The sequence below is a fragment of the Hypanus sabinus genome, chromosome 5 (assembly GCF_030144855.1).
Source record: "Hypanus sabinus isolate sHypSab1 chromosome 5, sHypSab1.hap1, whole genome shotgun sequence".
NCBI classification, from domain to species: Eukaryota; Metazoa; Chordata; class Chondrichthyes; order Myliobatiformes; family Dasyatidae; genus Hypanus; species Hypanus sabinus.
Window position 1 is genome coordinate 48563309 of NC_082710.1, and position 26403 is coordinate 48589711.

Here is a 26403-nt window from a genome sequence, read left to right on the forward strand (position 1 = left end):
AGGTTTAATTCATGCAAACTGATTCACTCTTATGCCTACATACAAAAAACTATAAACACAAGTATAAAGAGGAATTAAATCAATTAACTGTTTGTATAGATTAGATGCAGGAAATGCATGAAAATTATTTTGCTTGTGCAAAGAATTAGCATTGACCAAATTGCTTTAAATTTATAAGCATTTGAAAATGAGTTGCATCATATCTACTATGGCATATCACTAAGAAAATTACATATAATAAGAATGCTCCATATGCTTGGTATTTAATCACTTTATTTGAAATGTTATGCAGCTTGGTTTACAAAATATATAAACAGTGTGCTCATTACAGTTATGCAAATCTTTTGACGTGCTTAGCAAAAACCTCCTTATAAACTAAGCAAGAAATTTAAAGGCCACACAATAAAGGGTAAATCAAAGGAAATATGTATTTACTTAGCATGTTTGCAGTTAAATTATAAAATCAAACTTTGTATAATCAAGTATACGTCAGAAATCTATCAAATACCATGAAATATAAATTACAATTAAAGGCTTGATGTCTGTAAAAATGCAAAGTTCATTTTCTGTACAGCACAATTCCTTTCAAAAAGTAATAAAGGAAGGATTGGACTCCACTTTCAAAAGTTTACAAAATCCTAAAAGATTAACACAAATTGCAGGATTTTTTTTAAAGTAAATATCTATTTTTTTTTGTATTTACAAAGAATTTTTAGTGTTTAAAAATGGAAATTATACATGGAAAGTAGAGTTAGGCAGTTAAACCATCAGTTACCGATTAACGCAGTACACTGAAATGCTGTTTGTTTTGTAACATTTCTCAGTGTCACTTTAAAACAGAGCAGATCTCCTCTATCATATGCCTTACAGTAGCTAGCTACAGACCAGATCTTTGTCGCATCAAATGGTAGGATACTTCAGAAACCTCTTTCATTTTTTTCTTCCCGTGAAAAGGTTACTTACATCCAGTCTTTTTCATTTCAGCCAGCTGACTGCTTACCAGGAGCTTGAGACATGGCTTGTGATTCACAATACTGTCAGGATATCCAAATGTCTTTCCTTAAGCATTCTAATTAAAAGTTCACAACAAGACAATTAAGTAACTACCATCCACATGTACAAATACACCAAACAAGACCACCTCCCCTTAGAATTGGAGGATATTCATTGGTAACCTTTCCCCACATATCACTTTCTACTTCATAAAGCATGTTTCATTTCAGTTCAGTCTCAGCATCTAAGATACTATTTTATAAATACAAGATATTGCTTGATAGTGTAAAGTTGCATAGCAACAGTAGAAAATCAAAACTGCCTATTCAGTTGAGATGCAAACCTCCAGAATACATTTGTTCAGGTCTGCAGTATTGCTGTGTGCATATGCTCTACTGAACAGCGAATATTAATTGCAAGTAGGGGGTTTCTTATTACCAATGACAACTTTAAGGGCAGTATAATACTAAAAGACAGGCCAGAGATTAATTAAACCCATGTCAATAATGAGCAGAGGTGTTCTTGATAAAAATGAGAAGAATTATAGGTTTAACACTGCTGTTTCACATTTCTTCTTAACTTGCTAACGTGTAAGAAAATGTTGTGGTCTATCTGTGCTTTGGAGGAAAACAGTTCACGCTTCTGTGTCTATTTCCCCATCAGCAATTTGTGGAGTGTCAGCATCACCAAGTAATTCTGTTTCTGGTACCAACATTTCCTCCTCTTGGAGATTCTGAGGAGGAGGTACTTCATCCACAACAGAGGGCCCATTAGGCTCGTCTTCTGTCCCGTTTGATTGGTCTGGGATCAAAGCAATGCGCTCCGTACCGGAAGCATTGGAGGGTGCTGTCGTGACGTAGCCTGTACTTGTAGACCCACTTCCACTGTTATGAGAGCCAGTCTTCGGCACCATCTGTGGGGGTAGCTGTTGAGGCATCTGCATCTGGATTTGCATCGGGTAAAAATTTGGCAAATAGGCACCATAGGCTGGCACGGGCTGGTAGCCGTTCACTGGAATGTACAGTTGGGGTGGTGGGACCATCGGCCGCATCTGTCCTTTCACTGGTATGAACTGAGGAGGTGGGAAATGCGCCTTTTGTTTTGGTCCCACGTACCTTGCATTGCTAACGTTACTGACTGGGCTCGTGCTGAGGGAGCTAGTCTGTGTAGCGTTGCTGCCCCCAGAGGCAGGGGCAGAGCTGTTATAGTTGGATAGATTTTCCCATGCTCGGAGGCGTGCATGGATGTCTTTAAATCGCGGTCGCCTTGACGGAAATTCGTTCCAGCATTCCAGCATCAAACTGTATACCCAGGCAGGGCAATCGTCAGGGCAAGGTAACACGTGCCGGTTCTTTATCATTTCTATGACATCCTGGTTGGAATATCCACAGTAGGGTTGGAGCCCATAGCCAAATATTTCCCATACCACTACCCCAAAAGACCATATGTCAGAATCAACAGAAAACTTGCCGTAGACGATGGCTTCAGGCGGCATCCAACGGATCGGGAGAAGGGAATTCCCCAACAGCTTGTAATAATCTGCAGAATAAACCTCCCTGAAAATGCCCAGGTCGGATATTTTTACGTGGAGTTTATCACACACCAGGATATTCCGTGTAGCCAGATCCTTGTGTACCACGTGATGGCTGTACAGGTATTCCATACCAGCCGCAATCTGAGTCACAATGTGCAGAAAGTCTGCCGGCTCCAGTGCCGACTTCACTGTCCTGTCATCATCGCTGCTTCCAACGTCTGAGTGTGGAGATCGCATCACCAGGAACTCATGGAGGTCGCTCTGGGAGGGGTAACTAAAGATCATGCTCATGGGCTGCTCCTTGGTAACTATGCCCAGAAGACAAACGATATTTGGGTGTTGCAGCCGAGATCGCATCATAGCTTCATGTTTGAATTCTTCTCTCAGCGAAACTTCAGTCTTATCCTTCATGGTTTTAATGGCTATAACTTGTGCTTGTTCACCAGGGCCTGTGCTGTAGAGATGCCCTTTGTACACCTTCCCAAATCGGTCCTCCCCAAGTTCTTCCATAAAGCGCACTGCAGAGAGGCAAATATCTTTCAATTTCCCCTAAAGAGACAATCCAAAATAAACTGGTTACCTTAAGAGTGCATACCTCAGTTAAATCAGTTTAACAAAGTTGTCCATTTACAAATCTAAAATCTTCAAAGGAACAGGACAGTTTGATAGAATGCACCTGTTTCTTTGCTTTTCCATTAAAAATAATCCCTTGATTCCTCTAAAAATACAACTAAAAAGGGTCGTCACTGAAAGTGAGCATTGTTTTCAAAAACAATGTCCAATTTCCTACTCCTGTGATTAACAATAAATCACTGGACATGCAATTAAAAACATCTGTAGTAATCTACTTAGTAATTCCATTACTGAGCAATAGCCAGTTTCTACAAAATATGCACATCTAACACCTGGTGAATGAGTCCACTCAATCAGCTAAAGACTGGCTGCTTAGCTTAGTAATGATTTTTGTTTAAGGCTAATACCCGTCTCTGATTGTTGTTCCTTAGTCCTTGCCACACAAATTGCCTGATTTGTTAGTACAGGAAAGCATATATTGGGGCAAGGGTTTGCAGGATTTTGTGGATTCAAGATTCAAAAGCTTTATTGTCATTCCAACCATACATCAGCTCTGCAGGGCGGAATGAGAGAGCATTTCCCAGGGGCAAGTGCAATTGTGTGACTGCTGCTACAGGCTCAATGACATGATGATGGCCACTTACAGCTTCCAGGACCAGTCTGCCCGTAGCTCCCAACAATATATGGAGATAATCTTTAACATGAGGTTAGGGGCCATGGCCTTTGAGATGGTCATTCCTACGATTACTCTCTGATAAGGAGATTAACTTGGCTGTGATCAAATAGTTCTCCCTCACCCCCACTCTCCCATTACTTCCCCTATCACCTGATCTGGCAGCTCTACTCAGAGACTAATACAGCTTTCTAGGTAATGGTACTTCTAGACAATACTGCATGCTCTTTGATGCTTCCAAATGGTGTTGCACATGACAAGAAATTGATTCATCAGCTTAGGGAGAGGGATGTGGCAATTAGAACAAGACCATGAGTGTCTATTTTTATGACAGTATATAATACTTGGTGTTCATGCAATGGTGATGGAAAAGTCTTGGCTGAAACATACTATGCTGTGCTTTGGCTCTAATTAAAAAGACACATCAGCAAATCTTTATTAGAATTTGTGAATCATACTTTCAATACCTGAAATTTAATCTGATTTTAGGAGGAATTCTTGCATTTCAAAAGAATTATTGATCTGAATGGCAAAGTGGTCAGCATTACAATATAGAAATGCCAAGAGCAATATGATCATAAACAGATTGATAGAAGACCATCAGGTAGCTTAACCAAATAGAAATTTCATCATGTTCCAGGTTCGCAAGGTTCTGCTTTATTGGGAGACACCATTCTGAATTTCAAGACAGAGCCATTTTCTTAACCAAGTGGACATCAACAGTGACTTAAATCAAGTCAATTTTAATGAGACCTTGATCATGTAATTAAAGGAACTTCTTGGGAGAGCTTAGAAAAGCCCTTTGACAGAATATTGAGTGTGGGCGGCTGAACCGTGGATCAAAATTCCCACGTGGAATACAAATCTCCAGATTTTAAATGGTAGAATTTCCAATCATGTAGAACATTTTTTTTTTGTCCAGGCAGTGATTAGACCTACACTAAGACCAGCCTTTAGTTTACATCAATAAGCACAACCTTCGAGGAAATACAAAAGCCTGGAATTTAAGCTATGGTTGTGCCAAAGAGATCTTGAATTTAGAAGTGCTTATTTCAATACAGCATCAAGAACAGATTATGTACTTGTCACTCTAAACAAATTTCATCCCAAGATATTTTAAAGCCCTTTGTTCTGTCAATTACATTAGGACAATTTACCTTCCAATATGTACAATATGTTACAGCTTTTTTTTTAATCAATGATGACAATAAATAGCAATGAGACAGATGACTAGCAAATGTCACTGAGAAATGCCAAATTCTTCTTTGAATAGTGTAGTTAGATCTTCAAACCCATTTCTGCAACTGGACCAACCGAACGTGATCTTGGTTTAAGATTCCATTACAAATGAAACACCCCTTATAACACAGCGCCCTTTCACTCATGGGGCTACCTACTTTTTTTTTTAATGCCAAGGAAATTGAGCAAGGAGCTGTGGACCCCAGGCTGGGAACCCCTGCTTTAACCACAACAGTGGAAAGCCATTTAGATTATGCACATAAACCTTCACAGTTTTGAAGTTAAGCATGAGAATACGGCCACTTAGTTAAGCTAACATGTGATAAGAAAATACTTTTTTTAAACACTACAACGTTGTGAGAAACTACTGCAGGAGTTACCTGTTTGTGAGAACTAACGAGCGGCATCTCCACATCCTGACTGGGAGATGCCATCAGTTGGCGCCTCTGTGGAGAAGGTGTAGAAGCCCTGTGCTTGTTTCGACACATGCAAATAAGGAAAAATAGCAAAGCAATGACCAATGGAATGGCAATGCTTGGGACAAGGATGTACAGAATTTCCATTTTGCTATTTTCACGTGGATCTGCAGAAATGAACATAATTATTGTGTTAATACGGCTGTTTGCCTTGCAAAAGCATCCCATAATATTAACTGACAAATCTATGAAACATGCTTAGATTTACTTATAAGATTTGATTTTGTTTTTCTTTTGAAAAGATAATTGCAGAAGTTGCTGAAAACGCTAGTGACTGAGGAAGCATCAAGTTAAACCAGAATCACAGCAAATAAAAATTATCATCCCACCTGTCCTAACCCAATTATTCCATTGAGATTTTTTTTCTGCATTCCCTAACTTCATTAGTTTGCAAAACAAAATGTTAAAGTTAAAAGATAAATATAAACTCCACAAAAATCTAGTCTAGTTTTGAGAATCACAAATGGAAACAGTGTTAAATCAGCTCTAGTAAGTCAGTAAAATGTCAAATATACATTTAATTTTACAATATAATATTTTTCTAATAAAAATGCAAATTGATGAGAAACTGGGAAAAATTTGAAACATAAGCTATTTAATAATACTTGTTCAAAATCCAAAGTCTATTGCTTTTAGAATAACTTCACTGCTAATTATTGCAGTAGGTGTATTGCAGTAGGTGTTCGAAACAGGTTAACAAGTACAGAACAGGTATTATCTTAGGCATTACTGAATAAACTTAAGTATTTCAACTATTTTTAAGATTAAACTTCTTACTTCCACAGCTTACTGGGATACATGGAGACACATAAGACTGCTGATGCTAGAGCAAGAAATCCTCCAACATCTTGTTTTTTTTCACTGGCATACTTATCAAACCACACATGAACCAGAGGTCTGTCCAGATAAATATCAGTAAGCTGACACAATCACAAGAGCTCAACAAAAACTTGAAATCCTTGTTATAGGCTCCAAACTCTTCCTAAGCAGATGGCTAGTTAGACTCAGAGTACTGCCTCAAAACCATAATTCATCTTTGAAGCATTCTCTGTGTTTTAAACATAACTTTCTCCCATTGCTAATAAAAGCCATCTCCATACTCCCACAAGGCTTAATCTTATAAATAACATCACTGATCTTGCAAACCTCTGAAAGGAATGCAAGATCTGGGAGGTTTGGGAGGTGGATGTACAGCTATCAATGATGAAGGCAATAAATTCAGGCATGATCAAAAGTCTAGAATCAGTATAAGGTGGATATCCTAGAAAACTAGAGATAGACAGAGGTAACAGAGTTCCTGAGGGGGCAGAGTCATGTATGGATATTAAATTCATGGGGAGAATTGAAAAACCAGTGCTTTGCTCAACCATGAGTCCACGTCAGTCAAAACACTTGAAGTGAGTTGAAACATATCAAAGAATGACAAGCATATTTTTGGATAGCCTCAAGTTTAAAAAGGCTGGTTTGAGAGAGGTTGCCAAGTGTGCTTGGAATAGTCAAGCCTAAACTTAAAGGCATAGTTGAGAGTTTCAGTTAAAGACAGTTACAGCACGGTCAGATTCAGAAGAGCTTAAAGAAGTGGAAATAAACCATCAATATATACTTGAGAACTGGAACTCACATCAAGGACACGTCTTCCAAAAATGAACAACCAACAAGTTAATCCATTCCGCCATGTCTCTTGTCAATGATAGGTTGCATTATGTTTATGTAATGCTCAAATTACAAACACCATTATACTGTTAACAAGAGTACTGTCCCATTAGCAGAATCTAGCACCTGTCTTTATGGTGCAGTTATATATCATGAAACAGGCCACTAATGCTTACGGCAAGCAGGGATGTCACAGAGTTCAAGACGAGCTTCGCTCTGGGTATAGCACCATGGTCCATCCATCTGCCCACCAGGATTTCGACAGTAAGCATGGCCACCTCCAAGTTCTGGATATTCCAAGCTGCTGAACTTGTGGGTGTGAGGGTATTGGGAATTCCACAACTGGCACTTGTATCCAGATTTGGTCACGCTGACAGTTCCTCTATAATCTGCTCCACTGCCATTGTAACAGTTGTGATCTGTATGGCCAACTTAAACAAAGATACACTTAGCATATAGGGCACACTACACTTAATACTGTACATTTCAGTGGTCAGAATTAATCTAGTTATTCCACCAGTTAATGTTGGTTCTTCTGTTAATCAACTTTCAATCAAGCCATACTTTGGCAATAATAATGTAATATTCTCCAGTTAACAGAGTAACATCCACATGTAGCAGTAGGACAGAGTGAATGAAATTCCTAGGATCAAGTTTCCTTTAAAATATTTTTGTCCGCATGCTACATCTTACAACAGTAACTCATTCAATAACTTACCTTTACATAAGGTAAACCCAAAAATGAATATTCAGTGGATGAGATTGGGCACTAGGTACATGAAACTTTCTCAGCTCTTACTTTTCTTAATTTAAATCTATTTTTGACTGTTTCCTATTTATCTATGCCAACTGATTTGGTATTTCATTAAAAACAAACCAATAATAATCTACATTAAAACAATTCATGTACCATGGATATCATTGCTTTGTACAAATACATTTGTAAATTAGGCTTACTAACTTCACCTCCAAACTAGTACTTATCAGATGGAATCAGAAAGCTTCTTTTAATTAATAAAATAAAAAGTAAACAAGTGTAAGTGGCTGTATGTCATCCAACTGGATGGCAGTGATCTTGCCTACTGAGTATTTGTAGACTTAGCTGAGATCTTATCACATGCTAACACACTGACTGATGGCCAACGGTATGGCTTTTAGTGGTCGCCAACCCATCAATCGCGATCTTTGAGACATCCCCAGTAGATCCCGAAAAAAAAAGAGAAAAATAAATACACAAGTACTGTTGAGAGATTGTTTCCGGGTTGCAGGGTTTTAGTTCCGTTCTTTCTGCCCAGTGCGCATGTGTGTAGCTCCCCCGCAGTACACAGTGTAATTCAGTGGTCCCCAATCACCGGGCTGGGAGGAAACAATAGGAGTCAGCTGCACCTTTCCTCATTCCCTGTCACGCCCACTGTTGAAGTTGAATGCACGCGAGGTCATCAGTCGCCTCAACGCAGTGACACCCTCGCGCCAGAGACCACTGGTTGGCCTTGTGTGGCTGGTGGGAAGTGCTGTTGTTGCTGGTCTGGAGCGCGGACAGATGGGCGCCGCCTCTAAACCTGTTCACCACACCGAATGTTCGTGGGGAACCCGGTGTTAAGATATTCACAGATGACCTAATTGGGGCTCAGCGTTTTGTAAGTAGCAGAGCAGCTACCTCGCTCTGATCTACTGCCAGGCATCCCTCCAGCCTAACTTTTGTCGGCCGATAGATCCTACAAGGCAAGCGTCCTGTCGCACTCCTTGCTTGGTCGGTCACTCTCTCCGGACTGTGACTGCCATGGCCCTGGCACGGGGACCTCCAGCCCTTACCTTGACCACCCATGACCGGCAGAGGGCGGGAGGCTGTAGTTCGGGCCCGGAGGCTGTCTAATGAGGCAATGAAGCCCTCAAAACTGCTTCGGCACCTGAGTCCAAGCACCCTGCACTTAAAGACAAACCTGTTGAGTTTTGTGAGTGGAAAAAGCGTGAGCCAGCGGGACAGAAGCTAAGTGCTGAGAGCCGCGAAAACTAAATTGCGGAATAGACTGGACATAAGAAACCTGCTTCGAGTATCGCTGCATCGTGTTTAACTCCCTCCCCCGGTTGGCCGGTCCGCAAGAATACTGTCAATATTAAACTGGTCCAAGGTGCAAAAAAGGGTGGGTACCCCTGGTGTTTATACATTATTTCTACTTCCAGGTTGCGGGGTTTTGCCTCCGGTCTTTTCTGTCCCGGTGTGCATGTGTGTAACTAATCAACCTGGTGTCAATCTTGCCTTTCACTGACACCGAGGTAGGGGATCTTGGGCTTAAAATGGTTGGTGACCGCTACAAAAGGATAGGATAATTACTTCACTTAATTAAATAAGCATTTAGCCTTTAGCTGAATAAACTCGTAGTTTGGTCAACTGGGAGAGAAGAACTTAACTACCAAGGAGGTGTAATTTTGAAAACTTGAGGCTCAGAAATATTTTAGTTGCTGCAACCTCATCACTACCAAAGATTTTATCTTACTCACTGCAAAGTCCAGTGGCCCAAGTTCCATATTCAGCAGAGTATTACAATCCTTTCACTGCGTCAGAGATGGCTTGTTCATTGATAGTACACTTAAAAGTCAAACCTTTTTTGTATAATTTATGTGGAATCGATTAAAAAAATTAATTTTGAATGGCAAAACAGTATGAATGTTACTATTCAAGTACACTCCAGTGTCAAACATTCATGAGAGCAAATCGCATCTGTATCAAAACAGAACCAGGCTGTCAAAATTTCCTGTCAGAATTGATCATTTTCAACCTTCAGTCCTCTTTTTCCTATCTTGTTTCACGGCTGAATTGCAACTTCTAATTTCAAATACGCCTAGCCTGGCCAAGATCTTCATAGCTTTTCTGTTAACTCACACAAATACATGAACATCATATTTTCAACTTTACTGTCATTGTAAAATTTCACCAGTTTCCAAATGTTAAAATTTGAGGTATTTATGAAGCAATCAACAAGAGACTGATAAAACATTAATAAGAATTATATACATACATCTTCATGCCCAACAGTCAAACCCAGCTTTCCTAATTCTGTTTGGGTTCTTTTCTGGCTTCTTTATAAGCCTGTAGAGCTCTGTTTGATTTTAGCTTTAGATGTATGATTTTACATGCACTTAAAAAAGAATCTAGTACTTTCCTGGTTTATATGACATATAAACTCTTCTCAGACTTCCAGCCAGGTACAGGTGTCGATTTTAAGCAATGCTTTGATGACAAGCTCTGCCACCTTCCTCAGGGTGATGCCTAGGCATCTCTAGTCTGGTGGTGTGCACATACTCAATTCCTGTTCTCTATCCCTCTTGATTGGTTGAGGATAAACCAAACAGATTTCTGCTGTCTCACCTTGTTTAAATTCCAGTTCTTACTTAGAGCGAGACCCTTGTCTTTGTTAAAATTATTATTCTCTAGTTTTGCTTTGATGGCTTCCTTCTCTAGGCAGTCCCAAAAGCCATTGGCACGGCACAGTAGTTTTGTGACGTCGAAGTCAATCCTGTAGTCATTGTGTATGCAATGTTCTGCTACTGCTAATTTCTCTCGGGATACACCTCCAATGCTCCTTGTCGTCGGTTTCCACTATGCGTCCCCTCTGGCCAAAATGTACGCTGCTTCATATTCACAGGGAATTCTGTAGGCAGCAACTGTCCTGAGTCCCAGGTCACCTTTGACCTGCGTAGGCTAGGATTTGAGCATGCTTACAGATTTGTGGATAGTATTAATCTGTGTTTTTTTTTCCAGTATCCTGGCTATCCTTCCAGAAATTGTGGAAATATAGGAACAACAGGCAGTAGCAACGGGTTCTTCGTCATTGTTAGGTCTCCTAGTTTTTCCATCGGCCCTTCAATAAGACTAGAGAATAAGAATTTTAACAAAGACAAAGGTCTTGCTCTGGAATACGATTTTAAAGAAGGTGGAATAGTGGAAACCTGACTGGTTGAAGATTAACCAATCAGGCAGCAGAGACGATGGGAGTTGCCGAGGCACCACCTCTGATGATGATGGCAGAATCTGTCATTGAAACATTGGTTAAAATCAACACCTGAACCCAATTGGAAGACTGAGAAGAGTTTATACATTACAAACTCTTCCTTTTTCTTCTTGTATAAATTCACATCTTTTGACATCTACGATCCCCTTTTCTTGCCACCCTTTTGTCTTCTTTCTGACTGGAACATACCAGTCCTGTACTCTGTCCAGTTCATCTTTAAATATCCTCCACATGTCTCCTGTAGACTTGCCCAAAAGTAGCTGTTCCCAAGTAAAGCCCACTATTACCTGCCTAATACTCTTGTAATTTGCCCTGCTCCATGGACTCTCCCACAAGGTCCATATCATTATCTTTAGCTGTCTTAAAACTCATGGAGTTGTTATCACTGTTTTTTAATTGTTTTCTCACCGAAATGTCAGTCACATGACCAGGCTCACAACCTGACATTGGGTCCAGTTTGGCTCCTCCTCCAGTTGAACCATCTACATATTGATTAAAGAAATCTTCCTCCGTGCACTTAGCAAACTCCGCTCTTTCTAAACCTCTTGAACTAAAGAGGCTGCTGTCTGTATAAGGGAAGTTAGTTACCCACTACAACAACCCTGTTGTTTTTACACCCTTCCCTAAACTGCTACATATCTGATCCTCAACATCCTGGTGGTTACTGCGTGAATTTGTAATATAATCCCACCAGTGTGACTGCACCTTTCTTACTTTTGAGTTCTACCCAGATGGATTCAGTAGATGAGCCCTTTAATAATATGCCCCGAGTGTAGCTGTGATATTATCTCCAATTCACCCTCTGCCCCTCCGCCAATCTTTTCTAAATCATTAAAACCCTGGAGCATTAAGCATCCATCTGCCAAGACTCTGTTATGGCTACATCATCATAGTTGTATATACAGATCCATGCTCCAGTTTCTTCATCCTTACCAATAATAATACTAGCTTTAAAGCACACACTCAACCCATCCATCACCTTGCTCCTGCCTATTCTTACTGGTTATGACATCAATCCCTTCACTTTCCGACATGGTGCTCTGGTTCCCACCCCCTGTCAAACTAGTTTAAGCTCTGCAAAGTAGCACCAGCGAAGCTCCTGGCCGAGGAACTGGTTCCACTCCAGTTGAGGTGTAACTTGTCCCTCTTGTTCCTGCCCAGAAGAGGTTCCAGTGATCCAACAATGTGAAACCCTGCACCTCTCCCATCCTGCTATGTTCCCCCACCCCGCAGATTCCATATATGTGTAACAGAGAAGAATGGCCACGGAGGGATTCTGAACTGTCTCCTCCCTTTACCTCTTGCGGTGGTCACCCAACTATCTGCAACCTGTAGCTTAGGTGTAGCCATACCACGCCAACTAAATCTTTTATCTATGATGTCCTCAGCATCCCAGACAATCCTACGTCCAACTCTAGCTCTTGAAGATTATTTAAAAGCTGTAAAAGATGTGTAATTAAAGTTTTTATAAATTAACTGTCAAATATATATAGGATTATTACCTTTCAAGGTGATCAACCTAAACTTTCCTCAAGCTGTCTGATGATGCTTTTTGGCAAATTTTCAAATATTTAATAGAGAACCCTTCAACAGATGCATGAAACTTAGTTGTTTAAAGCTCTGGAGAATGTTCTTGGGATAACTTATATCTTTAATAATTGGATTTTAAATTTAAAAAAAAACTAAATATAGCTGATTTTGAAGTACCACATATGCATTAGGGTTAGGGTTAGACTGCTAGCAAGTCTGATTGTTGAAATTCAATTATAAAATACCATATTCACAAAAATACTAGTTTGGCTAGTTACTTCTGCAGGCAATTCTGAAGACACTATAGGTACATCATCTGAAAGGGAGTTTTCTGCAAAACAGAAAATCTAATGTGACAATAATGGGGTAGAAGAGATTAAGGAAGTTCACAAAGTCAAGACAGATACTCAATTCATTTATGACACACACACTTCTCCATCCCTCTGGATCAAAATGTTATTTTGGGTTACACTTTTGAAGGATGATTTTTAAAAATTTTTTGAACTGAAGTCAGCTACGATGCAAAGCGACATAGGGTTAGAAGAGTGAACAATACAAGTTAACCTCACCATTTTTAGTTACACTGACCTGCCACAGTTAAAACTGGTGTGCATGTAAGCAAAAGCCCTAGAAGCTCAGACAGGAAGTTATTTTGAGATTAATGTCTAGAATTATCATGGATGCTGAACATTTAGAACAAGGTTAATGACTTTTCTGAGAATTAGGACCAGAAAAGGACCAGATGGTATCAGTAAAGGAACATTCTGAAATAATGCAAGTTCAGGATCAGCTGCTGTTCTGAGTTCTTTTGTGCACTAGGTTACAAATTTTCTCACTCAGGATTAAATTTTTCCTCAGGGTCAGCATTAATTGTCCCTAAATTAGATTCTGTATGCCTTGCAATCAGTAAGAGTCCTATAACATCTGATATCCAGTTAAACGACAGCTCAATACAAGGAAGATCATTGGGATGATGCAACAAGTTGAGGATTGAGGCGATCTGCTGACAAACAATATTTTTCATACTTACACTTGTTAATTCTATCCACAGGAATTCCAATCCGCATACAGTTCGCAGACTCTGGGCTTTCTGGGAGAGGCAGGTCCTCACAGTTTGGCAACTGAAGCTGCATGAGAATGAGTGGGTTTGACCTTGCAATAATGTATTCCGTTTTGCACAGATCATTTTCCAGAACTTCACACTCATCCCTGCATAATTCCCGTGGTTTGGGGTTACGGGAATTATCATCACAGAGTGGGAACACAAAGTGGCAGAAGGATGGGATGGCAAACTGTGAGCACTGGTCCGAGAGGTGGGTGGAGGTGCCAATCATAGTAAATGCAGCTGAAATGGAAAAACACAATTCGATTTGAACACAGCTTTTAAACTATAGTTACTAAGTATACTACAATAATATAATTGCACCCAGCTTTATACAGTATTTCACCTTCATTTGATTATTGCACCATCTTTAAGTGTCAACTGATCTAAAGTGAAAATATCTAATATCAGTAATATTAACCTTCAGAATAGAGATAAAACTTTCAGTGAACAAGCAGCATTGGGAAATAAAGTATAAATTTAAAGTTTTAGATAGTGAACTTCGATGATAAAGCAAAATGACATATACATTAGTGGTTTCCTTTACAGAAAGTTCAATCAATTTTTTTAAAGAGTGAACTCCCACCAAGGACAGTTGCAATTTACAGACTTCTAAACAGCACATACTTGTTAAAAATTATCCAACGGTTGATCAATTTAATGTTGCTGTTATAAATGCTAATTGCTCAGATTCAACTAGTCTAATGCAAAACAAATGAAAGCAGTATTATTTTGCTATTCATATGAAAGATAACTTCTTCCACACAAACTTCTCAAAATTTATAAACACAAATGATTCTGCATACGCTGGCAAACTTGAGTAAAACACACAAAATGGTGGAGGAACTCAGCAAGTCGGCCAGCGTCTATGGAGGGGACTAAACAGAATAAACTGGTCCAGTCCTGATGAGGCATCTCGGCCTGAAACATCATCAGTTTATTCCCCTCCATAGATGCTGCCTGTCTTGTTGAGTTCCACCAGAATGTTGTGTGTAGTACTTTTCAAAGTTGTTGGCTTGAGGTTAAAGGCAGCCAAAATCCTCAAAAGGTATCCCACTTTTAAATTCACAGGAATCTGTAAAGTTGCCAGATTTTATGCATTTCAACCCAGCCAGTAGTGCCAGTGGCTGCTGACAAAGTTTATTAGCCTCATTTAGTCCATTAAAAACACAAATAAAGATTCATAACATGCAAGGTGCTGACAGTACTTCATATTAAGCATCCCCAACTAATTTTAATGCATTACAAAAATAAAACCCAAAAAATTTAAAATCATAATTCCCAACAATTTTATATCTTCATTCTTTGAAAGCATGCCAATAAATCAATTTCTTTTCCTTTGATTTCATTTATTGGTTCAAGCAATATTTAATTACTATGCCTCAAAATATCTACAAGGAAGCAATTGCTTCACTTTACCATATGGTGTCTCTATGCTACAGAAAGTGAATATTCATCCCTGCATTCATATTGTCAGCACAGTGGCCCCTTGTTATCATACCTTGCTCAACACAGGAAATACATATTTCAAGGATAATCCATCAAATACTCGGTCTTGAAAAATGAACTTGTTATACTTATTGGAATTAATCTGAAGGCACCTTAGTCATATCAGAAAAGACATTTGTTAAATAGTTCACAGCACTGAAAGCAGTGTCTGTTATATTTGTATTCCAATCTTAGCAATAACATTTTCATTGAAGACTTGTAAATAGCAAGAGAAAAAGGGGCTGGCTAGGAAACAGTAGAAAGAAAAAAAGGATAAGACAAAGTCAAAAGCAAAGCACAGATGTCATAGACACAAGAGGTTCTGCAGATGCTGAAAGTCCAGAGCAACACACACAAAATGGTGGAGGAACTCAGCACGTCGGACAGCATCTATGGAGGAGAATAAACAATCAACATTTCGCCTTGGCCTAAAGTATTGACTGTTCATTCTCTTCCGTAAGTGTCACACTTCTTTCCATTTAATGACGGGAGTGAAGGAGTACTTCATAACTAAAATTAAATTCCACAAATCTTAAGAATCAGAAAATGTGACTAAAGCACTAATTTTACTCTCAAAGGGAAAATCTGGAATTTTCAGGGACTCTATTTTGCACAATTACAATTTGTTTAATTTTTTTTATGCTTAAAAGTAATTGCTGCCAATACAGTAGCATCCACATCATGTTAAAATTGTTCAGCAAGCATTTTATTGAAATAAAAAAAATGGGGTGAAATTTGACTTTTGTGTTAAAATACAAAAAAGCTGATTTACATACTGTATGATCTTCTTCACCACCAAGTTTAAATAAAAGAATAAATGGACTGGCAGATCACAAAATACACAATTTTGTTCTTGCCAGGATAAATTACAACTCTGTACATCCCTTGAGCATTTTATGTAAACTTCTTTCCTATATATAAAGGCATGAATGGTATTGCAATCTGGCAGGCTTGTTAGGAAAGGAAAGATTGGTGCTTTTGACCCACACTGTGGGAGACAGAATCAAATCAAGCCCAGATAACATCACAAAGAGATAGTATATGTGATAGTATGAGTGCACAACAAACTACAGCACTTTACTTTGTTTTTGTTTCATCTTTTAAATTGTGTGGCTCTTATCAACAGACGTCCCATCAAAGAGTTCAAGAAATATGATTTCAAAAATTTTTCAATGATGATATTTATTCCTCTGAATTTAGTGATACATCTCCAGACTAGTCCTACATTGCTAAACAGGACCTTAATGAACTGAAAGAGAAAGTACAGCTATTTCAACAAGCAATGGCTGGAGTTCAAAGCAGAGAAAGAAATGTCACAGAAAAATGCTTTTTGTTTGAACATGTAGACAATCAGTCTGTGTGGCATGCACAATAGTATAAATATCATTTCAAAGATTAAGAACAAACAATGTATCTGGACATTTTTAAACATGAATGATGAGGGGCTTATCTTGCAGCTAGTTTTGATTAAAAAAGGTGGTGTTCCCTTTTCAATGCGAATTACAGATAGCTAATTGCTTGAGATAGGGGTATACAATGCTTACCAGTAATTCGGTTTTCAATTTCTCCCTGCATCTGGAGGGAATCAACATAAATGCTCTGGTTTCCAATGAATCGGGCACAGGCAATTCCTCTGTATGGCTGGCAGAATCCATCTTCATTGTCATCATTGCTGCAAATAAAAACCATTTTGCTCAAGACTATTTGAGGAATGTCAAAGGAATGGTGTGCTTCTTGCTCTTGCTAATTCATTGCACCCAGTGATGCACAGATTCCATAATATGTGAGCCGGGTTAAAAATCTGAATCTCTCCTGACAGCCCCTCGTATCAGACATTTCATTTAAACTTATCCAAGCGATCAGATATTGAGATTTTGAGTAGCATGTACAGGTGTCCCCCTTTTTTCAAACGTTCGCTTTACGATACCTCGCTGTTACGAAAGACCTACATTAGTTACAGAAGGTGTTTTCACTGTTACGAAAAAGGCAGCGCGCACCCTGAGCAGCCCAGCTCCTCCCCCGGAACACTCTATTCTAGCCAGTATTGCTTAAACACGTGCTTGTGAGCATCTGCGTTTTGTGTCAATTTATTTTTGGCATCCGTTAGCAAGATGAGTTCTAAGGTATCGGAAAAGCCTAAAAGAGCTCGTAAGGGTGTTACACTTAGTGTGAAACTAGACATAATAAAGCGTTTCAATTGTGGTGATGAAGTAAGGATATAGTGAGTTTGGCTAAGGGTTTGTGGAAGTTGACGAAGATGATGTTGAAGAGGTTTTGACATCCCATGACCAAGAACTGATAGATGAAGGGCTGATGAAGAGGAAAGGATAACAACTGAAGTCGAACGCAGTAGCGAACGGCCCGAAAGTGAAGACGTCCAGGAACTGAACGTGAAGCAATTGCGTGAGATTTTTGCTGTGATAGACAACACTGCAATGATTGCAGAAAAGTATGACTTTAATTGTGAAAGGGTACGTAGGTTTAGGGCATATTTGCAGGATGGTTTGAGTGCTTACAAAGAAGTGTATGATAGAAAAATGCACGAGGCTAAGCAGTCAAGCATATTGTCGTTTTTCAAGCCTTCCACATCAGCCACAACAGGCGACGAAACTTGACCTTCAACATCAAGGCAGACAGACATAGAAGATGACCTGCCTGCCTGATGGAAACAGACGACGGTGAGATGACACCCCAGTCTCCTCTCCCTCCCACCACCCCAACCTCCGACGACTCAGCCTAACACACCATCAGTGAGCTCGCTGTCTTCCCGATTCCGGTAAGTGAAACTACACTGGACGTACATTTTTTCTACTTTATATAGGCCGTGTATTTTTATGTGTTACTTGGTATGATTGGGCAGTTTGATAGCTTAAAGGTTACTGAAAAGAGTGTTTCTGCCGAGACCGCTTGTACCGAGTCTTTCTGCTGACAGCGCTTGCGTGAGATTTTCGCTGTGGTGGACAGTGATGCAATAATTACAGAAAAGTATTCCTACTTTAGATTGGCTGTGTATTTATCAGATCATTCCTGCTTTTACTATACTTTTCTGTTATTTTAGGTTTTATGTGTTATTTGGCCTGATTTGGTAGGTTATTTTTTGGGTCTGCGAACCCTCACAAATGTTTCCAATATAAATAAATGGTAATTGCTTCTTCACTTTATAACATTCTGGCTTAAGAACTATTTCATAGGAACACTCTACCTTCAAATAGCAGGTGAAACCTGTATAAAGAAACAAATGCTAACATTTAATAACCATCCATTATGTCATTACACTGACAGCAAATAATATTTTTCATAATTAAAATTCAAGGAATTATTATTTATATTTTGCAATTGTTTACCAGATGTTTTAACCATTTTATGGTCTGTATCAGCCCCAGAAATTTCGTGAACAGCATGATTAGAGGATTTTGTCATTAATTTTATTACTATCTGCTTCAGCAGATATTTCTACATCATTCACGTCTTCCTGCTCTAGATTAAAGGGTAAAACATGCTACAAAATGGGCAGCATAAAACCCTCAGCTAGAAACTGTACGAATCCCTGGGAGTAGACAGGAAGATTTAATTAGATGGGTGCTTTATCTGACTTTGAATAGGTTGAGAATTAAGAAATATTCCTTTAAATTTTAAGCATTGCATATCCACTGCCAATGGCATCTTTTTGAAACTATTTCAAAAACAATTCGCCTGTTATACAGAAATAACTGTTGGTATTGGTTTATTATTGTGACATGTACTAAGAGTGAAAAACTTGTCTTGCATACTGCACAGACAGATCAAATCATTAAACAGTGTATTAAACTAGAGTAAGACAGAACAATTACAAAGCAGAATAAAGTGTAAAAATCACCAAAAGAGTGCAGTGAGGGTAAACAATAAAGTGCAAGATTATAATGAAGTAGATTGTAAGGCCAAGCGTCCATTTTATCGTACAAAAGATCTGTTCAAGAGTCTACTAACAGCAGGACAGAAGTTAAATTTAAGATCCATTTTCAAATTCCATTTGTTATTCAAAAACATAAAGTGAACTTCTATATTAAGAATTCTCTTGTGTCAGAACTGCTTGTAAAGATATCTTCAGACATCCTAACTTGCCAGTAAATTGTTTAGGTTTTACTGTAGGCATGCATAGCATGCTTCATTCATGAGAGACTGAAAATAGATTGAACCCTACACAATCATCAGCAAATATTTCCACATCTAACCTTATGTTGGAAGGAAAGTCATGGGTGAAGTAATTAGGGTTTAGATCACCACCCTGAGGATCTCCTGCAGTAATATCCTGGAGCTGGGATGGCTGATTTCCAACAACTATCTTCCTTTGTGCAAAGAATGATCCAAATATTGGAGAATTCTCTCCTGGCCAGGCATTTATGGAAGAGCCTTGATGGAATGCACGGTAAAGTGCTGTCTTGAAGTCTGGAATTGCACTGTCCTGGGAAACCTACATTAGGCATTGACAACCACATTATTGGTGAGACTTGTTGTTTAGCACTACTGTTAGTGACATCTTTCAGCTTTCCTCATTTTGTTGATGATTGAGATATGTTGATCAGGCCAGATCAACATATCAACAGATCAACAGGTGAGCCAGATTGGATTTGCATTTTTTTTTGGTGAACAGAATATAGCTGGATGATAATACGTGGATGCCAGGGTTGTAACTGTGGTGGAACAACTTGGCTCGAGAATAAACTAGTTCTGGTCTGAAATCCTACAGCTGGGGTGTCTGGCCCTGTATCCAGTGATCAGAGCCATTCCTTGATGTTACATACAGTGAACTAAATGGCAAAAGCCTTGGGAGGGTTGTAAATTCTTCCGTCTTGCAGCTAGCATTCCAGTGCTAGGTCCTAGTATTGCTGAGGATGGGGCAGTCTTGGAACAGCCCCCTCCTGTCAATGGTGCTAATACGCACCAACATTCAGTCAATGCAGTAGGACTAAAACTTTGATCTGAAGTGTGGGGTGTAAGATCATTTAGCTCAGACCACTGCGACTGGTTACAGGTGGCCCCCACTTTTCGAACGTTCGCTTTATGATAACTCGCTGTTATGAAAGACTTACATTAGTACCTGTTTTTGCTAACCAAAGAGCATTTTCACTTTTATGAAAAAAGATGCCTGCTTTATACGTGTGTTTACCCCGAGAAAGACTACAATGACCGAGAAGCCTTGTGCGGGCAGTTGTTTGTGCATGCGTGTACGTGCGTACATGCCGATTTTTTTTTCTCCAAATCGATTTTGGCTCGCTGTTTTCCCGAGTTTGATAAGTGAAACTATACAGTACATAAAATATTTCTACTTTATACGGGGTGTATACTTATATCATTCCTGCTTTTACTATATGTTCGTGTTATTTTAGGTTTTATGTGTTATCTGCTTTGATTTGGTAGGTTTTTTTTGGGTCTGGGAATGCTCCAAAATTCTTCCCATATAAATTAATGGTAAGTGCTTCTTCGATTTATGACGTTTCGGATTACAAACGGTTTCACAGGAATGCTCTACCTTCAGATTACGGGGGAAACCTGTATTCTGCTGAGCAGAAATATACAGTATTTTCATGCTACAGATTTGCTGGCTTTGCACCTCACTTTCAGTCATAGCAGGTGTGGCTCTCAACATTCCCCTCTACACTCCTCACTGAGCCAGAGCTGACCCCTTGGAATGACTGCAATGGCAGAGTGAAGGATAGGCCAGGCCATGAGATGGTGGCACTGCGTACGTTTGCAGAGCTGATGGCCCACAGCACCTCACAGAAGATTATTTTGAGCTGCCAGGTCTGTTCTGAATCTGTCCTATTTAGCGACGGTCGTGGCGCCACACGCTGTGAGTGTGAAAATGTGACGTTATTTCAACAAGGATGCGTCGCAGTCGCTTCTGTCAGTATGTCCTGGACAGACGTGCCGGAACAGTTCCCTCCACAGACGCTGCACCAATTTCCTGCAGCACTTTGCTTTTAACTGCTTAACTGGGTTTGTGACAAGAAATGAACGGACCAATAAGAAGCAGGGAACACTTGTCAGCTCCTAACAGGAAAGATGTAAATAAGAGAAAATTTACAGGGATGTTGCTGGGCCTGGAGGACTTGAATCATAAGAAAGAGTGAATATATAAAGGGGAAAAAAATTGAGGGAAGAATTGATAGAAGTATACAAAATGATGAGGGGTTTAGATCGGGTAAAATGCAAGTCAGCTTCTTCCAGTGAGGATGGGTGGGATTACAACTAGAGGTCATGGATTAAGAATGAAAGGTGAAAATATTAAGGGGAACAAGAAGGGAAACTTCTTCACCAAGAGAGGCACGAACGTGTGGAACGAGCTGCCAGCACAAGCTCAATTTCAATGTTTTTGAGAAGTTTGGACAGGTGCATGGATGGTGGGGTATGCAGTGCTATGCTCCCGGTATAAGTTGATGGGAGTAGGCAGTTTAAACAGTTTGGCACAGACTAGATGGGCCAAATGGACTGTTTCAGTGTCGTACTTTTCTGTGACTCTTATTACTACTTGACTTCACCCTCACCATCTCTGATTGGATCATCAGGATTTTTATGACTGTGCCCCAACTCTGAGGGGCCGAAGGGTACAAAGTAGCCCCCTCCTTTTTGAGAATCGCAAGATCGCTATTAATTCAGGTCAGGAGACCCAGGAAATGAGAGAGAGACACGCAGAATCCACAAGGGGTTTGGAATGTCCTGGCCCCTCAGTGATACAAAGCCACGGGAAACAGCCATTGTCTCTTGGAGACAGAATTGTGTATTGAGTACTGTACTATTTATTTGAAGCCCTCAGGGAATGAACAAAGTGGGTTGGGTTGAGGGATGGCATCATCCCAATCTGATTGACATCTGAGACCCCGTGAGTAAGGATAAAAGAGGGTCTGGGGAACAACCCCTTTAGATGCACCAGGAGAAACGCTAGAAATCCCGTGACAGCGTTTAATAGCGACAGCCGGTGGGGCCCGCGTGCGTCCTTTCCCGTTGCCCGGGATTGGCGGGACTGACCATGGCAGACGGCTTAGCTAAAAGGAAAAGGACACCAACGACATTTCGAAGGATCGACATCATAAAAAGGAAAAACTCTGGCTAGTTCCAAAATCTGTCTCTCTCTTGACTCCAACCAGATGCTGCAGCCTGAATGAACTAAAGTAATTTTTATATTTCCATCGGACAATACATTATCCCCTAGACAATGATAGAGCTATTTCTTATTGTTTATTATTATCCCCGCGCTTTTAGATTTAGTATTGTCGACGTATATTATCTGTATGTTTGCATTGATATTATTTTTGTGTATTTTTATCAATAAATACTGTTAAAAATAGTATCATCAGACTTCAGCAGACCTCTCTATCTTTGCTGGTAAGTGACCCAGTTATGGGGTACGTAACAGGATCTATCTGGACAGTCCAGATCAAGGGTCCTGACCTGAGACACCAGCTGTCCATTTTCCTCCGCGGATGCTGAGTTCTGCCGCAGCTTGCTGCCCCAGGTTCCAGCATCAGCAGCCATCGTGTCCACAGTGATGTGCTTCGGGAGTGCACAGTCAGTCGTGGTGTGGTTGGCACTGAAACACTCCCTCCAGAAAATATTCTGAGCCTCAGCTCCTTTCTGTGTCTCTTCGAAGTGTTGTTCACCATGGAGGAGAACTGATTACTAAATTGAGAGAGGAGAGGAAGTGGTGGCTTCCCGTATACCATCGTACCACTGTCCCTGCTTCACCGGCGGACCTACCAGGGACTATGATGGAGGAGTTTGGCAGATTGTTTGCTAAGTATGTTTCCGTGAGTATGATCGCTTCATGTTTGTGTTGAGCAGTCTGCATGTCAGCCCTTCCAATGACAGTGCCAAAGTCAGATGTTTATGAGGAAGACTGAGTTGGGTGCAGTTTTCTGAATTTGTCGCTCAGGTTGTTGCCAGGTGATTCTCCCAGTTATATCTTCTCTTGCCGAATGCAATGTTAAGGTACAACTGAGTGCGTACCTTACCAGATATTCATAGGACATTTACAAGTCAATTAAATGTCGAGCATTGAAACACAGAAAACCTACAGCACAATACAGGACCTTCGGCCCACAAAGTTGTGCCAAACATGTCCCTACCTTAGAAATTACTAGGCTTACTTATAGCCCTCTATTTTTCTAAGCTCCATGTGCCTATCCAAAAGTCTCTTAAAAGACCCTATTGTATCCGCCTCCACCACTGTTGCCGGCAGCCCAGTCCACGCCTTTACCACTCTCTGAGTAAAGAACTTATCCCTGACATCTCCTCTGTACCTACTCCTCAGCACCTTAAACTTGTCTGGAGCAAACCATTTGTCACCTGTCTGTCCTAAAGCAAGTCTGGAGTCACCTACATGCAGGTGAAGATGGCAAGTTTCAGTATCAGAATCAGGTTTATCATCATTGGCATATGTCATGAAATGTTTCGTTTTACAGCAGTAGTACAGCACAATATATAAGTATTCTATAAGTTGTAAAAAATATGTATTAAATAATTTAAGTAAGTAGTGCAAAAAAAGCAATAAAACCTGTGACCTCTATTGTATTTCAGAGATCTGTTAGCGGAGGGGAGAAAGCTGTTCTTAAAATGTTGAGCCTTCAGGATCCATTACCTCCTCTCTGATGTTAGTAAAGAGAAGAAGGCATGTCCTGGGTGATGGGGGTTCCTTAATGGCAGATGCCACCTTTTGGAGCTATTGCATTTTGAAGATATCCTCGTAGGTTGGGAGGCAAGTGCCCGCGATGGAGCCAGCTGAGTTTACAACCCCTTGAAGCTTTTTCCCAATCCTGTGCAGTGACCCCTCCATACCAAATGATGCAACTGGCCAGATGTCCTCGCGTGAAGGACAATGACAGAGAACATTTCTGCTCACCTAATATTAGAGATTGGGTATGAAGTGTGACAAATCAAAGACAAAAGAATCTGAGAGCAGCGGGGAGGACTGATATGCATCTGCCCAGTACACGAGACATGAGAATGTTTTCACCACGGGACACCATTTGGATAAGAAATAGCACAGGACATCTGGGGAGAAGAAGAATGCTTGAATTGAAAACATCCATGACCTGTTGAACTTTCTTACCCGGTCATCCTCTGCAGATTATATAAAATGTACAAGATGGAAAGTGAGTGTTTGCCAGCAGTTCGGTCCAACATGAATCTCCCTCAGTACTATGGGAATGACTGAGGCATCTCGTAGTAAACACTTGTTCAGGCAGCAAAATAATAGCAAACAACTATTTCTTGAGTTGGCAAGACGATCTGTTCCTTTCACAGAGATAAAATTTAGATGATAGAAAGATAAGTACTAATAATTTACTATTTTAACTGATAAACTGTGGCTTTCTTTCTTTTCTTTCTAAATCTTTTTATTAATATTAATAATATGGACAGAGTACAGATGATATATTGATAAAGAAATTACCATGTGGCTTTAAATCTACACCATAACAGCTTGTGTTTTTCAATTCGGTAATGCAATCTGGAATCACGGGCTAGGATCAGAAATTAATCTAAGGAGGTCACTGATGACTTTTGGGTTTCCCAGTTGGAAACTTTCTTTTCGTAGAGGTTGTGAACTCACTCCATTCCAGAGATTTGATCACAAAAATAACGTCCTGAGGTAGCATTAAGGATGTGCAATAAATGTTACCCTTGCATGCCAATTCCTTAATGTCAATTATTAACACAAATCACAGCTGCAGCAATAGCAGTGGTTTACAAAGTGGGAAGATGCACCTAACGTGAGAGAGAAATGTGTGTGCAGGGACCTTTTATGTTCATTTCTTCACATTGTTTGGTACATTGCTGTACCCAGTTAGGGTGCAGATATGAGAAAAGCCACAGAGGGAGAGCACAAACAGTGCTAGTCAGGAGTGACTGATGGTTTAGTGGCCCATCATGTTTCTGCAGTACTTTTGTTTTAAACAGGTAACTGGTGCAGTCAGTCACACAGCACAGAATATGGCCCTTCAGCCCAACTGGATAGGTAGAGAAAAACTGGTTGCAGCCAATTGCATAATGCTCATAATGTTAGTGACCTTGTCGACCAGGAAAGAAATCCCTGATTCATTCAATACTTTTAAAATGATATTCAAATCAAATGTATAAAATCTAGAAGATTTGTTTAGTATGATATACATTTCAAGTCAAGTCAACTTTTATTGTCATTTCGACCATAACTGCTGGTACAGTGCATAGTAAAAATGAGACAACGTTTTTCAGGACCATGGTTTACATGACACAGTACAAAAAATTAGACTGAACTACGTAATAAAAAAAAAACACAACACAGAGAAAGCTACACTAGACTACAGACCTACACTGGAACTGCATAAGGTGCACCAACACAGTGCAGACATTACAATAAATAATAAACAGGACAGTAGGGCAAGGTGTCAGTCCAGGCTTCAGGTATTGAGGAGTCTGATAGCTTGGGGGAAGAAACTGTTAGATAGTCTGGTCGTGAGAGCCCGAATGCTTCGGAGCCTTTTCCCAGACGGCAGGAGGGAGAAGAGATTGAATGAGGGGTGCATGGGGTCCTTCATAATGCTGTTTCCTTTGCGGATGCAACGTGTGGTGTAAATGTCCGTGATGGCAGGAAGAGAGACCCTGATGGTCTTCTCAGCTGATCTCACTATCCGCTGCAGGGGCTTGCGATCCAAGATGATGCAATTCCCGAACCAGGCAGAGATGCAGTTGCTCAGGATGCTCTCAATACAACCCCTGTAGAATGTGGTGAGGATGGGGCGGTGAAAGTTGGACTTTCCTCAGCCTTCGCAAAAAGTAGAGATGCTGCTGGGCTTTCTTTGCTATGGAGCTGGTATTGAGGGACCAGGTGAGATTCTCCGCCAGGTGAACACAAGAAATTTGGTGCTCTTTATGATCTCTACCGAGGAGCTGTTGATGTTCAGCGGGGAGTGGTCGCTCCGTGCCCTCCTGAAGTCAACAACCATCTCTTTTGTTTTGTTCACATTAAGAGACAGGTTGTTGGCTCGCACCAGTCCGTTAGCCGCTGCACCTCCTCTCTGTAAGCTGACTCGTCGTTCTTGCTGATGAGACCCACTACGGTGGTGTCATCTGCGAACTTGATGATATGGTTTGAGCTGTGTGTTGCAGCACAGTCGTGG

At 40.2% G+C, this 26403-nt stretch overlaps 1 protein-coding gene across 11 annotated transcripts in view; it reads right to left on the minus strand.

Moving 5' to 3' along the window:
• Nucleotides 1–256: 256 nt before the first annotated feature.
• The window catches only part of ror2 (receptor tyrosine kinase-like orphan receptor 2), a 280728-nt gene continuing 254581 nt past the window's right edge, over nt 257–26403 (minus strand). For 10 of the 11 annotated variants that reach the window (XM_059969918.1, XM_059969924.1, XM_059969921.1 and 7 more), the window contains 5 exons: nt 16816–16943; nt 13712–14026; nt 7318–7572; nt 5393–5595; nt 257–3076 (listed from right to left, as the gene is read on the minus strand). In XM_059969918.1, the coding sequence (XP_059825901.1) occupies nt 1628–3076; nt 5393–5595; nt 7318–7572; nt 13712–14026; nt 16816–16943 (2350 nt within the window). In that variant the 3' untranslated portion in view covers nt 257–1627. The remainder of the gene's footprint in view (nt 3077–5392; nt 5596–7317; nt 7573–13711; nt 14027–16815; nt 16944–26403) is intronic. The other variant, XM_059969920.1, reaches the window with a different exon arrangement.